The following is a 17,945-nucleotide window of genomic DNA, read 5'->3' as shown; positions in this document are numbered from 1 at the left end:
TTTTTGTTATAGATCTATATGTGTTTTTCACATTTATAGGTACACCTTATTCTCTGGGATCTTGAAGGTTAACTATGCAATAGGTGTGGTGTTTCAACTTCAATCTCACATCATCTTTTCTCTTTATATGCATTTAGTTGACAGTCACTAAATCTAGCTATGAGTAAGCATCAGGTGATGTGAAACGCGTTAGGATTTTTTCCTGTGCCATCCACTTCTGATGTGACTGTATTTTGGATTTTATCTATTTTTGTCTAATAAAGACGCCTTTTTTTCATTGAGTGCAGCTGTCCAGGATCCTTTTCCTCTTCTAAATCTGGATTGCCCCCAAGTCGCTGGGGAAGCGGAGCGGAACCAGACATACCTCTTATAGAGGTAATACTCGAGGCAGGTGCCTGCACAGAGACTGGCGCAGCAGCAGGGACGGCCTGCAACTCAGGTTGAACCGGAGCAGCCACAGTGGGAGTTTCCTGGTGAGCCGTGCGACTCAGGAGCGTTTGAAACACTATGGCAAACTGATCCATGCGGTGATCTTGCTCATCCAATCTGGAAAAAATATTACCAACAAGTGGACTGACTGTATCTTCTGAATTCATGGCCTTCACCTACTATCAGGAACCATGAATCAGACCGAGACAGAAGTATAGTAAAATCACACTTGTTTATTATTAATAATAATAATGTAAACAGAGTAAGCGTAGTCAAAACAAGCCAGAGTTCAGTAACCAGTTTGGGTAGTCAGCCAAGCAAATGTCAGAGAGCCAGAGATAAATGTGCAGTACAGCAAGCAGGATCAGGAACCAGAAGGAACGTCAGCCAAGCAGGTATTCAACAGGAACACAGGAGAAAGTCTCTGATGTTGACAAAATGCGGAGGCAGAGATCAAGTGATCTGGACGACATTAACCACGTGCCTCCTGTGCATTTAAACCCCCCCCCCCCCTCGTGACCAGACCAATTTTCAGCTTTCGGTGCTCTCACACTTTGAATGACAATTACTCAGTCATGTAATACTGTACCCAAATGAATTTTTTGTCCTTTTTCATACAAATAGAGCTTTCTTTTGGTGGTATTTGATCACCTCTGGGTTTTTTTTTATTTTTTGCACTATAAATGAAAAAAGACCGAAAAATTTGAAAAAAAAAAAACACATTTTTCTTTTTTTCTGTGATAAAATTTAGCAAATTATTAATTTTTCTTCATAAATTTTTGCCACAGTTTATACTGCTACATATCTTTGGTAAAAATAACCCAAATTAGTGGATATTATTTGGTCTTTCTGAAAGTTAGAGAGTCTACAAGCTGTGGTGCAAATCATAATACATTGATCACACCTGATGTACTGGTGGCCTATCTCATTTCTTGTGATCTGAATAAGCCAGGAAAGTACAAATACCCGCCTAATGACCCCTTTTTTGACATTCCAAGGTATTTAGTAAGAGGCATGGTGAGGTTTTTGATGTTGTCATTTTTTCTCACAATTCTTTGCAAAATTAAGATTTTTTTTTTCCACAAAATTGTCATTGTAATAGGTTATTTCTCTCACATGGCATGTGTATACCACAAATGATGCCCCAAAATACATTCTGCTACTCCTCCTGAGTATTACGATACCACACATGTGTGACTTTTCCACAGCCTAGCATAGAGGGGCCCAACATGCAGGGAGCAACATCACGTGTTCTAGGAGCATAAATTACACATCTAACTTGTTGACTACCTATTACACTTTTGAAGGCCCTGGAGCACTAAGACACTGACACGTGACACTGATGTGGCACTGATAAGTGGCACTGATGACAGATGGCACTAATACGTGGCACTGACAGATGGCACTAATACATGGCACTGATGACAGATGGCACCAATACGTGGCACTGGTGACACTGATGACAGATGGCACTGATATGTGGCACTGATGACACGTGACACTGATAACAAGTGGCACGTGGCAATGGGGACAGATGGCACTGGGGACAGATGGCACTGATGGGTGGCACTAGGGACAGATGGCACTGTGTTGTGTGATTTTTTTTTTTTTTACTTGCGCTGCAGCAGGAAGCTCTCCTTTCTCACACGTGGTCTCTGTGTGAGGAGGGAGAGCCGGCGATGAGAGATGATCTCATATGTTTACATATGAGATCATCTCCCATTGGAAGCTCCGATCGAGTGCTAAATGGCCACTGTGATTGGGCATTTAGCACGATCTGATTGGCTGTGTCCAAGGGACACGGCCAACACAAAATTTCCCTGATGCGCGCCCGCGGTGGCGCACAGAGGGGTAGTAAACAGGAGGAAGTCCAGGGATGCCCTCCTGGCAATTCAGCGGTGCGCGGGAGCGAAGTGGTTAAGTAGGCAGGACTGACGAGCAGAATCAACAGCTGGGTAACTGCGGAGAGAGAGATAGGAGCTGGCAATTAGCCGACAGCTGAGCGGCCAGCTCAGAGAAGAAAGGGCTGAGCCCAGCCCTGACAGGTACTGTTCTAAACACGGGAAAAATGCGCCACTTTACAGGCATACTATAGACACCCCCCAGACACAATATTTATAGGAATATTTCATTTTTATTGTTTCACTTTAAGCATTAAAACAAAAAAAAACAAAAAATCACTGCTCCCGAAAAAACTGCCCTTTTTAAAAAAAAAAAAATTAGCATTGATACATGTCCCCTGGGGCAGGACCCAGGCCCCCAAACACTTTTTATGGTAATAACTTGCATATAAGCCTTTAAAATTAGGACTTTTGATTATTCATGTTCGTGTCCCATAGACTTTAACGGTGTTTTTGCCTGTTCGCATGTTCTGCTGCGAACCGAACAGGGAGGGTGTTCGGCTCATCCCTAGCCCTTGTGTTCTTTTTGGTTAGCAGTAGTTTTTGCCTTGAAACTCTTCAATGGATGCCATTTTGCCCAGTCTCTTATTTTTGAATCATGAACACTGACCTTAACTGAGACACATGAGGTCTGCAGTTCTTTAGATGTTGTTCTGGATTCTTTTACGATCTCCTGGAAGAGTCATTGTGGTTCTCTTGGATTATTTTTAGTCGGCCGGTCAAAATCCACAAACTTACATCCCATTGGAACACTGAAAAAGTGTTCCAATGGGATGCAAGTTTGTGGATTTGGCCATCTCTTTGCTCTATATATATCTTTTTACATAGAATACTTTCCATATCATGGGCCCCATTTTTTGATTTAGAACATTTCCATTATTTACAGATATTCAATATCCGCTCCTGATGAGTCGGTTTATCGACGAAACGCGTCAAGCTTTTGAGGATGTAACCCCGCACATTCCCACCAAGATTTTTTTGAATTTTACTGTATATTACAAGTTATACTCATGAAATATGTATTATTGTCTCCCGGTTATGGCAATCATGTTTTACACTCTGTTTATATGTATGCAATTTACTTCCCAAGATGTCTGCATATGCACTGAGCAATTTTTTGTTATATATAACGTTACGCAACTTGATACTCGTGTACATTAAAAATATTTATTTTTACTCTCAAATTTGTGTTTGAACCTGCCTCATTTAAAGTCCCATACTCTTATTTTTTTTTTTTTTTAATTTATAATTAGGGATGGAGGCGCACTACCCCCCTTTCCTTGTGCGCTTCATTTAAAGTCCCATTATATGGCTATATACATTACATCCCCCCCCTCTGTTGTATGTTGATTCAATAGGTCTGGCAAGTGAAATTTAACTCAGCTTTCCAAAAATGTGGTTAATCACAGTTCATTCAGGATTTAGTTGCATTTTGTATTTACCCAAATTATCTTTGTGTAATATTAAAAGGTGTTGGATAATCTGAATCATTTAAGTGTGACAAATATGCAAAAAATACTTTTCACAGCACTGTGTATATCTTATATACACACACACACAGCAATGATTTTATATAACACAAACACACACACAGGGAAGTGATTTCTACAACCTGTGAGCAACACATACACATAGCATAGTTATGTGTAGTTGGTTGAACACAGCAGGACCATATCACTATTTGAAGGGGAATTAGATATACTGTATACTGGAGCTGTATACTAAGGTTTAACATTTAAACACTGAATGTGTTTTTGTACAGCAACTGTATTTGGAGTACGGGTAGCACGTGTATTGTTGGTTGAGTTTGGTACAATTAGAAACCCCGTCTTATCTTATCCACTCTGCAGGTTCCTGAAGGGGACAAAGCTTTACCCATCACAGTGGTCAATACCCCTGAAGGCCTCTTCAGAGTCTAGGTGCAATGGGAATGGACCAAGGCCCTGGACCTGTATAGCACCCTGAAACTAACTACACTTGTTGCACATGCCAAGGTGAGTGCCGAACGCAGAAACCAGTGCCCGGAGCAAACATTGTAGGCTGACCCCACTGATGCGGGATCCAGGCAAGATTCCCAAAATATATAGTTGGGGAATCAATCCAGAAATTGCTAATACGTTTTTGGATATTGACAGAAGTGTCAGTAGAAGTAGGGAGAAATAAAACTGGCATGGAAACTTCTCCATAGGAGAAGATGTCCATCACTATGACACTAGCAAAAAACTGGCATCCCACAGAGTGGGTAGGATAGGTTATATGAGGATGCACTGGGGGACATTCCAAGCAAAGTTTTTTTCCAATGTCCATTCACCCAAATGTAGCAACATATAACCTATGATCTAGGAGTACAGGCCCTGTGCTGTATGATTAAAACTAATAGTCTTAAACCCCATTATGACTGCACATGTGTGGCGGCAAAATGGTGGGCTTTACCATCCACATGCCACATATATGCATCGCTGGGTGACCAATGTTAATAAGCTAGAGTGTGCTCTCAGCACAAAACCGACCAGTCAAACACAGCTCTTGGTCAGGGGTAAAGAGTGGTAGTTTGGCGGCATCAGCTTTCGATCATGTGACTATAGTTCAGGGCCATTTAAAGTGATGCGGGTGTAAAGAACATAGCACATATCATGAGGGACTCCATTTTAGTTCTAAGAGACCATCTTATGTTTTACAGGAAAATTGAGAAAACTCATATTTGAGTTTTCTCTGAAACCCACATTATCTTTAAGCTGTTATCTATAGAAAACCTTCTCAAGGTTACCTATACATTTTAGCTAGAATATGGAATTTGTCCTAGCTCATGTTTGTTCTTGATAAGATAAAGTGCTTCCTTCAACACCTGTTTGAGAATACTTTAATAGTAAAAATGATGCAAGATTTTTGTCTTATAACACCAGCTAATAGTTAAATATTAACTGAACCTATTTTCATTTCAATGACATGTATAAGGTTAGTAAAACTCCTCCCATCCCTCAAATGACATAAATGCTGTATTTCTGAAACTCAAATTAGATGTCATTAACCACTTCAATACCAGGCACTTAGACACCTTCCCGCCCAGACCAATTTTCAGCTTTCAGCGCTGTCGCAATTTGAATGACAATTGCGCGGTCATGCTACACTGTACCCAAACAAATTTTTTATCATTTTGTTCCCACAAATAGAGCTTTCTTTTGGTGGTATTTGATCACCTCTGCGGTTTTTATTTTTTGCGCAACAAATAAAAAAAGACCGAAAATTTTGAAAAAAAACAAGTTTTTCTTTGTTTCTGTTAAAATTTTTTTGTAAATAAGTACGTTTTCTTCTTCAATGACGGGCACTGATATGGCTGCACTGACGGGCACTGATACGGCGGCACTGATGGGCACCGATGAGGTGGCACCAATGAGGTGGCACTGATGAGGTGGCACTGACGGGCACTGATGATGGGCACTGATAGGCGGCACTGATGGGCACTGATAGGTGGCACTGGTAAGCGGCACTGATGGGCACTCATAGGTGGCACAGATGGGCACTTATAGGCGGCACTGATGGGCACTCATAGGTGGCATTGATGGGCACTCATAGGTGGCATTGATGGGCACTCATAGGTGGCACTGATAGTTGGCACAGATGGGCATGGATGGGCACTGATAGATGGGCACTGATGGGCACGGATGGGCACTGACAGGTGGCATGAATGGACACTGATGGGTGGCACTGACGGCACTGGTTGTTTGCAGTGATGCCCCTAAGGGTGGCATTGTTGGGCATCACTGCAACATAATTGTGCCAATCAGTGCCCATTTGTGGGCACTGATTGGCACTGACTGGGCACACTGGGCACATGTGGATGGCCATGGGGTACATACCTGGCCATCCACATGTTGCCCCTTCCCTGGTGGTCCTAGTGGCGATCCCTGGTGGTCCAGTGTGGTGATCTGAGGGGGGGCTGCGCTGATAAACAATCAGCACAGACCCCCCCTGCCAGGAGAGCCGCCGATCGGCTCTCCTCTAATCGCGTCTGTCAGACGCGAGTGAGGAAGAGCCGATCAACGGCTCTTCCTATTGACAGCGTGATCAGCCGTGATTGGACACGGCTGATCACGTGGTAAAGAGCCTCCGCCGGAGGCTTTTTACCAAGATCAGTGTAGCGGTGTGTCAGACTGACACACCGCTCCACCGATCGCCGCGATGCGCGCCCCCGGGGGCGCGCTGCGGCATGTTATCCTGCTGGACGTCATATGACGTCCAGTCAGGATAACACAACCACTTCCCGGACGTCAATCCGCTATAGGGCGGGCGGGAAGTGGTTAAGTGGCTAAGCAAACCTGTCTCCTGTGTCACTTTATTGATATCTCCAGGCCTGGGGGTCAACGGAGGTCTTCCTGCATTACCTGAACCTATCTGGGTGGTCTTAGAAGCTGAAATCTCCCAACAGATCTGGGGGCTCGTCCTCTGGGAAAAAAGCCAAAAAAATCATCTGAAGGTAAGTCTTTATTTTGTCTTTATTGACGAAATATTTCTTGCCTCAGCTCTGATTAAAGCTTTTTAGACCCGTAAATTAGTAGGGGATAAGAACCACGCCAGAGGTTAATATTAGAGGGTTTTTGGGTAACCCACAAAGATAAGCAGTACTGCATACACATATATAGAGACATTCCTTTTGGGAAGGAATATGAAGTGGTTAATGAGGAAATAGACTCCGGTGACCCCAAAATCTTTTGCTTTTTCTTATCTATCGCATTAGAAGTTATAAGATAATCTGTCGTGTGTGTGTGGGTCAGAAGACTGGGTGGTAAGAACAGTCGACTCCCACTGTCAATAAGGGTCAGAAACAAGGTAATAGACATTGAGGACATTGACAGGATAGTAAAACATTGCCCCAAACCCACCGCCTCTGCAGGTGGCACTTTAATTTACTTAAAAAAGGCCTGTAAGGGTAGAAATTACACACAGGAAGACATGCGTCTTATCATTGATGGTATCATAGGACACACCAGTTCCTGGAGCTGGGCAAATGTTCCAAGTATAAACACTATTGACACTGGAAACGCGGGAGCATATGGGCTAAACACAGTACCAGGTAGGGACACCATGTGGACAGAATTAGAGACTGAAATGATGAGAGTATTTAAAAATAAAAGTTCCCTCCCTACTGCCATAGCATGCAAACAAAAGTCAGGAGAAACTGTAGTTGAATTCTGGAAAAGGTTTCATGAAAATTGGACAACAGAAGCTGGATTAGCTACAACTACTGATGTGGGAGCTTTGTTTATTCAAACTTTTATGAATAATCTAAAACCCCAGTTCGCCTTGGTGGTAAAACAGATGATATCTGAATGGACCACACAGACGATTGACCAATTTCAGGAAACCTTAATACAGAAAGAAGCAGCAGGGTGTTTTGATGTAATAAAAGAGAAAGCAGTGAGTAGCCTTTATCAGGGTGGAGTGCGAACTCAGCCTCCCCAAGATAATGGTGGACAATGGGGCAGTGGAAACAGAGGCAGAGGAAGAGGAAGAACAAAAGGGAGAGGGCATGGTTTTTCCAGACCACCCCAGCAGTCCCGCACATGTTGTTTTAACTGTGGACAAGAGGGTCACTGGAGAAATCAATGTCCTTATGAATGGAATAACCCAAATACTCAAGATCAAGATCAAATGCGTACACAGGGACCCCAATCTAGCCAACCGAATCAAGTTGCCCCAAAGCAACAGGGTCCCCGATTCCCTATACAGTGGAATCAACAGCAACTGAAATGAAGCTGCCCGGAAGGTAGCATCCCAGCATTTCCTTTGATCTCACACTCTTACAATGAACAACCAATTGTGACCCTATATATCAAAAATAGGCCTGTTCCATTTTTAACCGATTCAGGGGCAACTCGGAGCACCCTCAGTGAGGACTACTACAGAGGTGAGACTAAAATTGCTGAATCTTCTATGGGAATTAATGGGATACTTACCAAAACATACAAAACACCACCTTTACCAGTAAGTGATGTTGAAAGGGGAGGTGCAACAGTCTTGCATCATTGTTTCAGGATTATACCAAATTGTCCTGTGAATCTCTTGGGTAGAGATTTGATGGGAAAATTGGGTATAACACTGAAAATGACTACTGAAGGAGGGGTCTTCGTACACTCCAAGGTAATACCAATATATTACACTGAGGATAGTGATCTCCCTCCACCAGATGATCCGGTATGGTCAAAAAGCTCCTTGGATGTAGGTCTTATTTCTTGTACCCCATACAAGGCAGCTTTAAAATCATGGGCACAGCCGCTTTATCACAAACAATACCCCATTTCAAAAGAAAAAGAGGAAGGAGTGGCCCCAATGGTGGAAAGGTTCCTGCAGCTAGGAATTCTTAAAGAGACACTGTCACCCTACAACACCCCCATTAACCCAGTAATGAAGCCAGACGGCTCTTACAGGTTTGTACAAGACCTCAGAGCTATAAACAACCTAGTAATACCCATTGCTCCCATAGTGCCTGATGTGCCATCACTCTTAACCTCCATACCATCCGATGCAGAGTATTTTTCGGTCATTGACCTTTGTAATGCATTTTTTTCAGTTTCTGTTGACGAAGAGACACAGCCTATCTTTGCATTCAATTTCAGAAACCGACAGATGACGTGGTGTAGATTACCTCAGGGCTATGTAGACTCCCCTGTAGTGTACACAGTGGCCCTCCAGGCAACCCTGCGGTCTTGGACACCCCGCCATGGTTCTGTCCTACTCCAATATGTTGATGATTTGTTGTTGTGTAGTCCAAGCCAGAAAGCATGTAAAAATGATGGTTTAGATCTGTTACATTGGTTAGCAGACAATGGTCACAAGGTTTCTAAGAAAAAGCTACAATGGTGTCAGGAAACTGTTGAATACCTTGGTTTTGTACTCTCCAAAGGAGAAAGGAAAATCAGTCACAAGAGAGCTGCGGCTCTCGTGGGTCTGCCCCGCCCACTTACTAAGAAGGACATGCTATCCTTTCTTGGAATGATTGGTTACTGCCGCCAATGGATACCTGATTGTTCCTACTATGATAATCTCCTGAGGCAAGCCACAGGTACTGACATGCCAGATTGTGTGAAATGGGATGATGAAATGTACAATGCTTTTGTGTATCTTAAAACTGCAATGGTCACATCTCCTGGACTTGGACTACCTGAATATGGTAAAATGTTTCACTTGTTTGCAAGGGACAACTGTAAAACAATGGCGGGGGTCCTGGCTCAGGAGCATGGGGGGAAACTCCGCCCAATTGCATTTTTTTCAAAAGTTGTGCCGATGCCAGTACAGGGCATGCCGGCGTGTCTCAGAGCTCTGTCATCCTGTGCGATGGTGGTGGAAATGGCTACATCATTCACTCTAGGGCATGCCACCACACTACACACCACTCACAATGTATCCATTCTACTAAAGAATATCTATACCCAGCACATGTCAGCCCAGAGGCTGAGCGGTTATGAAGTAATTTTACTTTCTAACCCAAAACTTGAGATAAAATATGCCTCTCCCACTTCTGGCCCAGCTCCAATCCTGAATGCCTTGCTAGGCTTGAAAGGTGAAGAAGATGAGGTAGTGCCTCAACATGAATGCATGGACCTCATCCACCAAGACACATCCCCGAGACCAGACATGTCTTCAACTGCTCTCCCTGGAGCACAGAATGTCTTTGTGGATGGGTCTTGTTCAAGACCAAATGATAACACATACCATGCAGGGTATGCTGTTGTACAGCTGCCTGATAAAATACTGGAAGCAAACCCTGTCCCATTCCAATCAGCACAAGCTGCAGAACTTATAGCCCTTACTCGAGCTTGTCAGCTTTTTGAAGGGCAGGATGTAAACATTTACACAGACTCCAAGTACGCGTACGGTGTTGCGCATGATTTTGGAGTCATATGGAAAAGGCGGGGCTATATAGCAGCAGACGGTAAATCCATCTCACATTCCACGCTTGTCACAAGTCTGTTAGAAGCTATACAATTACCAAGGTCCATAGCTATACTACACTGTAGGGCACATACAGGGCAACAGGATGACATAGCCAAAGGCAATGCCTTAGCTGACAAAGCAGCAAGAGAAGCAGCATCCACACAGCCTGCAAACATACAAATGCCATTACTCTCACCAGAAATTCCTCTTTTGGATCAAACATTGCGTGATCTCCAAGCATATGCCACAGACCAAGACATCCAGCAATGGAACTTAATAGGTGTGCAGACAAACCCAGAAACTGATCTTGTCTGCCAAGAGGGGAGACCATGTATCCCTGTAGCCAGTGCACCCATTTTTATTTCACAATACCATGGGATAGGTCACAGAGGGTGGAAAGTCACATGTGAACTTTTGGATAAGGATTTTTACATTCCAGGTCTTCCCTCTCTCGTTAAGGCATATGTTTCCAGATGCATCACATGCATTCGGAATAACCCTAGCAACCCTCACAAAGCAAAACACGAACATCTGATATATCCATCTACACCATTCACTCATCTGCAGATAGATTTTACACACATGCCCAAACTAGGTAAAAGACAGGAATATTTGCTAATAATAGTGGACATGTTTTCAAGATGGATAGAATTGTTTGTAACTACAAAGGAAGATGCACAAACAGTAGTGAGGATTCTGATACAAGAAATTATCCCAAGGTGGGGTTGCCCACTACAGATCAACTCTGACAATGGTCCTGCATTTGTGGCCAAAGTTTGTCAAGACCTGGTAAAAACATTGAAAATAGAATGGAAGTTTCATATTCCTTACCACCCCCAGAGTTCAGGTATAGTGGAAAGGATGAACAGAACCATTAAAGATAAGATCAGGAAGGCCACTGGAGGTACGTATGCAAATTGGAAGAAGGTCCTACCAGCTGTACTAGCCGAGGTAAGAATGACACCCTCTAAAAAGACAGGATACTCTCCTTTTGAAGTCTTAATGGGTAGGCCATTCCCCACCCCATGGGCCAGACAGCCACTTATGTTAGAAAGAGGGGACCTAGATCTTATTCAGGAAGAATATGTAAAAAAACTTATTGAAACTTTGGATAAAGTTGAAAGGAATGTTGCTCGCACCTCTCCTTCTTCTTCACAGGAACCTACACACCCTTTCCAGGTGGGTGACACCGTGGTGGTCCAGAGATTGAACCGCACCAAGAAACAAGAGTTTCCCTTCGGACCCCCAACCACAGTGATCGCAGTCACCCGCACAGCTATTTTGGTAGAAGGACAACAGGCCTGGATTCATGCAAGTCGCGTAAAGAAGGTCAACCAGGACCCTAAGAAGCAAGGCAAAGATAAAGCACAGAGAGGTGAAGCAAATGATATAAATACTCGAACACTGAGTGAAGCAGGTGGTCAAGACTCTGAACAAGATGACGTCGCTTATTTCACCACGGACTTCTGGGAAGGCCTTGTGCCTCCTATGCTGGGCTGCCCTGATTGTGTTCCTGCCAACTTGGCTGATAACTAACTGTATTTATTATTCTGAAGATTTGGGACTCATAAAGGGTATTTGTGGGGCCTCTAACACTCTACAACAGAATAATACACATGACAGACACAAGAGAAATGAAAACTCAGAAAGTTTTACAGATAAAATGTTATTGTTGAAGTTTAAATATAGCTACGCCCAGAAATCTGGATTTGAAAAATGTTGGATATGTAGTAAACTCCATCCTAGCACTGCTAGAATCCCCTTAATGGCAGTACCTCTAAACTTCACCCCACTCCTTAATGGCACACCTCCTGTCGTCCTTACAGAAGTCATAAGAACACTTTCAAATAATACCCTTACTTTCCAAATCACTGGTAGAAGTCATTCCCCAGACTGGTGTTTTAGGCTGGGAAACTCCACAAATGGAGCTGAAGTTTGCCAACAAGCTAATATTAATTTTTCAATGACTTCAATTGAAAGCCCTTTCTTTCATACTTCAGAACCTGCCCTAAACACCACTCTAATAAACTTTCTTAACTCCAGTTCCACTTCCACAGTAGGACAATTATTGTCGAGTTTAACTTTTTCCAGTTTTTCTGATGAAATTATGACAATATTCAACAAACGATCCTTAGCTCTAGGAAACAGTATTTATATTTGTTGTGGAAAAATCTGTCACCCTTGGATCCCCACCGAACCCCAAGGATGGTGTTATCTTGCATCCCTAGTCCCCATCATGGGCGTAGTAGGAGATAGCAAGGGAAGACACCTCCTTGAAGCTAGCATACATCCTAGGTACCCCCTCAAACACCGTAATACAAGGGAGTTATTTCTTACAAAGGATATGGCATGGGCTTGGTTCCCCTCATGGACTGGGTGGGGAATAGACTTAATGAAAAGGTTGAATAATTACACTGGAATCATTGATGAAATAATGGAAAAGAATTCTGATGATATTACTAAATTAAATATAGAAACTAGGGCAATTAGAAAACAATTAGAACTACACGAGTTAGCCATAGAAAGCATGAGTGCTGCTTTAACTGGGTTATGTGAAAACACAGAAAATTATGAGTGTTGTACCTGGTTTCATAACACAAGTATGGAGGTACCAGATTATTATGATATAATTGCACAACACCGGAAAGAAGTAAGCAAATTACAAGATGAAGCTAGAAACATTGCTAAGACATGGGATCCTTTTGCAAACCTAAGTTCTGGGATAGGAATTTTGGCATGGATAAAAAGTGCTGCCATAACTATAATTATGATTACTCTTTTTGTTTTGTTCCTATATGCCTGTTATAAGCTTATAATGTGCATAATTGTTAAGGCATCCCGAACCCCTGATCCTGCTGCTGCGAATAGAATTTATCTGAGTATGTATTATGATAGAAGAAAATTTACATAACTGTGAAAGATAGTGAGCCATATAAATAATGTCTCAAAGAGGGGATTGTAAAGAACATAGCACATATCATGAGGGACTTCATTTTAGTTCTAAGAGACCATCTTATGTTTTACAGGAAAATTGAGAAAACTCATATTTGAGTTTTCTCTGAAACCCACATTATCTTTAAGCTGTTATCTATAGAAAACCTTCTCAAGGTTACCTATACATTTTAGCTAGAATATGGAATTTGTCCTAGCTCATGTTTGTTCTTGATAAGATAAAGTGCTTCCTTCAACACCTGTTTGAGAATACTTTAATAGTAAAAATGATGCAAGATTTTTGTCTTATAACACCAGCTAATAGTTAAATATTAACTGAACCTATTTTCATTTCAATGACATGTATAAGGTTAGTAAAACTCCTCCCATCCCTCAAATGACATAAATGCTGTATTTCTGAAACTCAAATTAGATGTCATTAAGTGGCTAAGCAAACCTGTCTCCTGTGTCACTTTATTGATATCTCCAGGCCTGGGGGTCAACGGAGGTCTTCCTGCATTACCTGAACCTATCTGGGTGGTCTTAGAAGCTGAAATCTCCCAACAGCGGGGAGGAGGTGGGGCTATGCAGAGGGGTTAATGTGTTCTACAAAAAAAAAAAAAAAAAAGCTACAGAAGCAAACAATAATAAAAAAAAAAACTGTAAGGAAGCATATTAATCTTTCTGGTTAAACTCTCTCTGGCTGCATGATTTTGTGTTGACACTGTGACTGAGACTTTGCATCATTTTGTGTGTACGATTGTGGTAAGCTTTTTTGAAATGTACTCTCTTCTGTAAGGAGAATTAGTCTAACGAGTTTGCCGTTTCCTACAAGCCTTGGTATTGTAAACTGGCACAAAAAAAAAAAAAAAAAACACAGAACAAATGCATAGTAATAGCAAACAACAATATTAAATGTTATATAGATCCATAATTTTAGTTTAATTGTTCCAAAATTCACAAGTTAAATAAATGGTCACTGTGGCTGCTTGACACCTACCTGGCATAGAGTGAACAAGGTCTCCACACAACACAAAAAATTTTGGCTTTGGCTCCAAATTATTTATGGCTTCCACTGCCTTCTCTGTTAACCTGACCTCATCATCCCATTCATCTCCTCCAAAGTCACAATTGTCCATTGCCCAGGATTTCATTAGTCCCAACTGAGGGTCTGCTCCTTGTATGAAATAGAATGGACCTGTCCATTCTGATTCCTCATCTAAAAAAAAGAAAACAAAACGGTTATCAGTACAGCGTTGAAAGCAAAAACCTGTTCAGACACATAAATAACATATGCTACGAAAAATGCAGGATTCCAATTTTTCACAAATCTGATGTGGAGTAAATGTGCAGTGAAAACTCATACATGGAACATACTATACATGGGCGTCACTTAAAATGTAAGCTCACCTTTACAGAAAATCTGTAGGATGACCTTACATTGGACCCCTTCCCCATCCCCTCCAATCGCACTGTACCAGTGTCCCACGATCCCCCACTGTCAGCCACCAAGATACCGCTTCACCGGTCTGGGGATTTGAAATCCTCCTTGCTTTCTCTCCTGCCCTCACAGCGCTGACAGGATGTGCTAGACAGGTTCCGATTGGTCAGTAACGTCCATGTGATGGTGCTGACCAATTAAAATGCCTCTTGTCCATACACACTGAGAGGTATATATGTGGGATTAAGCCGCAGGGATTTCAAATCCCTGGACTGGTCAAGAGGCATCCCGATGCCTGGGAGCAGGGGATCGTGGGACACTGGTGCAGCGGGACTGGGGGTGATGGGGAGGGGGTCCAGTGTAAGATCACCTTACTGCAGCTGTTGACTTTTAATAAATGGACACTTACCTGTCCAGGGTAGCCCACAATGTCGGTAGCAGATGACGAGCAATCGCTCGGTTCTCGGCTACCTCCGCTGCCATCCTCGGTCAGGGAATCAGGAAGTGAAGAGTTGTGGCTTCACTGCCCAGTTCCCTACTGCGCATGCGCGAGTCGCGCTGCGTGTCTTCACTGGTCCCCGTTGTGTTCTGGGAACTGTGTGTTCCCAGAACACAACGGGGGAGGGGGGGTGGCTATCTGCGGCTACCTGTGGCTAGCTATTTCCGGAAGTGGGTGCAAATACCTGTATTATACAGGTATCTGCACCCCCTCCCCCCTGAAAGGTACCAATTGTGGCACCGGAGGGGGGGAGGAATCCGATGAGTGGAAGTTCCACTTTAGGGTGGAGCTCCGCTTTAACAGCTTCCAGACTGCCCCATTACATTTACTGCGACAAGGCGGACAGGGTGTGCAAAATAACATACCTGTACGTGATTTTATTCGCACGGTTTAGGGGGTGCTGGCGCACTGCTCCCACTATGATTGGACACAGCAGGAGCCAATCGTTCACAGGAGAGATGGAGCAGCGGTGTGCCTATGAAACAAAGCACACCGCTGATCTGTCAGTGAGGAAAAGAGAGAGATTGTGTCTCAGCTAAGTTGAATCACAATCTCTCTTTTCCTCCAGTGAATCCACACCCCCCCCAGTTAGAAAACCTTGATAGCCCCTGTAGGCAACCCCTTCCCTGCCAGTGTCATTTATACAGGGGTCAGTGCATTTTTTTAGCACCGATCACTGTATTGGTGTCACTGAGCCCCAAAAAAAAGTGTCACTTGGGGTCAGATTTGTCTGCCACAATGTTGTAGTCCTGCAAAAAAAAAAAAATTATATATTAATATTATATATATATATATATATATATATATATATATATATATATATATATATATATACGCACTATATATATATATATACACACACACACACACACACACACATACACAAAGTGGGGACGGACAGTATTCAGACCCCCTTAAATTTTTCACTCTTTGATATATTGCAGCCATTTGCTAAAATCATTTAAGTTCATTTTTTTCCTCATTAATGTACACACAGCACCCCATATTGACAGAAAAACACAGAATTGTTGACATTTTTGCAGATTTATTAAAAAAGAAAAACTAAAATATCACATGGTACTAAGTATTCAGTTCCTTTGCTGTGACACTCATATATTTAACTCAGGTGCTGTCCATTTCTTCTGATCATCATTGAGATGGTTCTACACCTTCATTTGAGTCCAGCTGTGTTTGATTATACTGATTGGACTTGATTAGGAAAGCAACACACCTGTCTATATAAGACCTTACAGCTCACAGTGCATGTCAGAGCAAATGAGAATCATGAGGTCAAAAGGAACTGCCTGAAGAGCTCAGAGACAGAATTGTGGCAAGGCACAGATCTGGCCAAGGTTACAAAAATATTTCTGCTGCACTTAAGGTTCCTAAGAGCACAGTGGCCTCCATAATGCTTAAATGAAAGACATTTGGGATGACCAGAACCCTTCCTAGAGCTGGCCATCTGGCCAAACTGAGCTATCGGGGGAGAAGAGCCTTGGTGAGAGAGGTAAAGAAGAACCCAAAGATCAATGTGGCTGAGCTCCAGAGATGCAGTCGGGAGATGGGAAAAAGTTATAGAAAGTCAACCATCACTGCAGTCCTCCACTAGTCGGGCATTTATGGCAGAGTGGCCCGACGGAAGCCTCTCCTCAGTGCAAGACACATGAAAGCCCGCATGGAGTTTGCTAAAAAACACCCGAAGGACTCCAAGATGGTGAGAAATAAGATTCTCTGGTCTGATGAGACAAAGATAATACTTTTTGGCCTTAATTCTAAGCGGTATGTGTGGAGAAAACCAGGCACTGCTCATAACCTGTCCAATACAGTCCTAAAAGTGAAGCATGGTGGTGGCAGCATCATGCTGTGGGGATGTTTTTCAGCTGCAGGGACAGGACGACTGGTTGCAATCGAGGGAAAGATGAATGCGGCCAAGTACAGGGATATCCTGGACGAAAACCTTCTCCAAAGTGCTCAGGACCTCAGACTGGGCCGAAGGTTTAACTTCCAACAAGACAATGACCCTAAGCACACAGGTAAAATAACAAAGGAGTAGCTTCACAACAACTCCGTGACTGTTCTTGAATGGCCCAGCCAGAGCCCTGACTTAACCACTTGACCACTGGGCACTTAAACCCCCTTCCTAACCAGACCAATTTTCAGCTTTCGGTGCTCTCACACTTTGAATGACAATTACTCAGTCATACAATACTGTACCCATATGAAATTTTTGTCCTTTTTTTCACACAAATAGAGCTTTCTTTTGGTGGTATTTAATCACCGTTGGGTTTTTTATTTTTTGCGCTATAAAAGAAAAAAAGACTGAAAATTTGGTAAAAAAATGAATTTTTCTTTGTTTCTGTTATAAAATTTAGCAAATTAGTAATTTTTCTTCGTAAATTTTGGCCAAAATTTATACTGCTACATATCTTTGGTAAAAATAAGTACAACTTGGTGTATATTATTTGGTCTTTATGAATGTTAGAGAGTCCAAATGCTATGGTGCCAATATCTGAAAATTGATCACACCTGAAGTACTGACGGCCTATCTAATTTCTTGAGACCCTAACATGCCAGAAAAGTACAAATACCCCCCAAATGACCCTTTTTTGGAAAGAAGACATTCCAAGATATTTAGAAAGATGCATGGTGAGTTTTTTTGAAATTGTCATCTTTTCCCAGAATTCTTTGCAAAATCAAGATTTTTCTTTTTCTTTTTTTTTTTCACAAAATTGTCATATTAGAAGGTTATTTCTCACACACAGCATATGCATACAACAAATTACACCCCAAAACACATTCTGCTATTACTCCC

General features: G+C 42.5%; 1 protein-coding gene across 4 annotated transcripts in view; it reads right to left on the bottom strand.

The window, feature by feature from the left end:
- The window catches only part of CPPED1 (calcineurin like phosphoesterase domain containing 1), a 283,606-nt gene that overhangs the window by 211,194 nt on the left and 54,467 nt on the right, over positions 1-17,945 (bottom strand). For all 4 annotated transcript variants that reach the window (XM_073591161.1, XM_073591163.1, XM_073591164.1 and 1 more), the window contains exon 2: positions 14,194-14,412. In XM_073591161.1, coding sequence (XP_073447262.1) covers positions 14,194-14,347 — 154 coding nt within the window. In that variant the 5' untranslated portion in view covers positions 14,348-14,412. The remainder of the gene's footprint in view (positions 1-14,193; positions 14,413-17,945) is intronic.

The sequence above is a fragment of the Aquarana catesbeiana genome, linkage group LG06 (assembly GCF_042186555.1).
Source record: "Aquarana catesbeiana isolate 2022-GZ linkage group LG06, ASM4218655v1, whole genome shotgun sequence".
Classification (NCBI taxonomy): domain Eukaryota; kingdom Metazoa; phylum Chordata; class Amphibia; order Anura; family Ranidae; genus Aquarana; species Aquarana catesbeiana.
The sequence above is the reverse complement of the archived record's forward strand: the minus strand, read 5'-3'. Positions and strand labels throughout refer to the sequence as shown.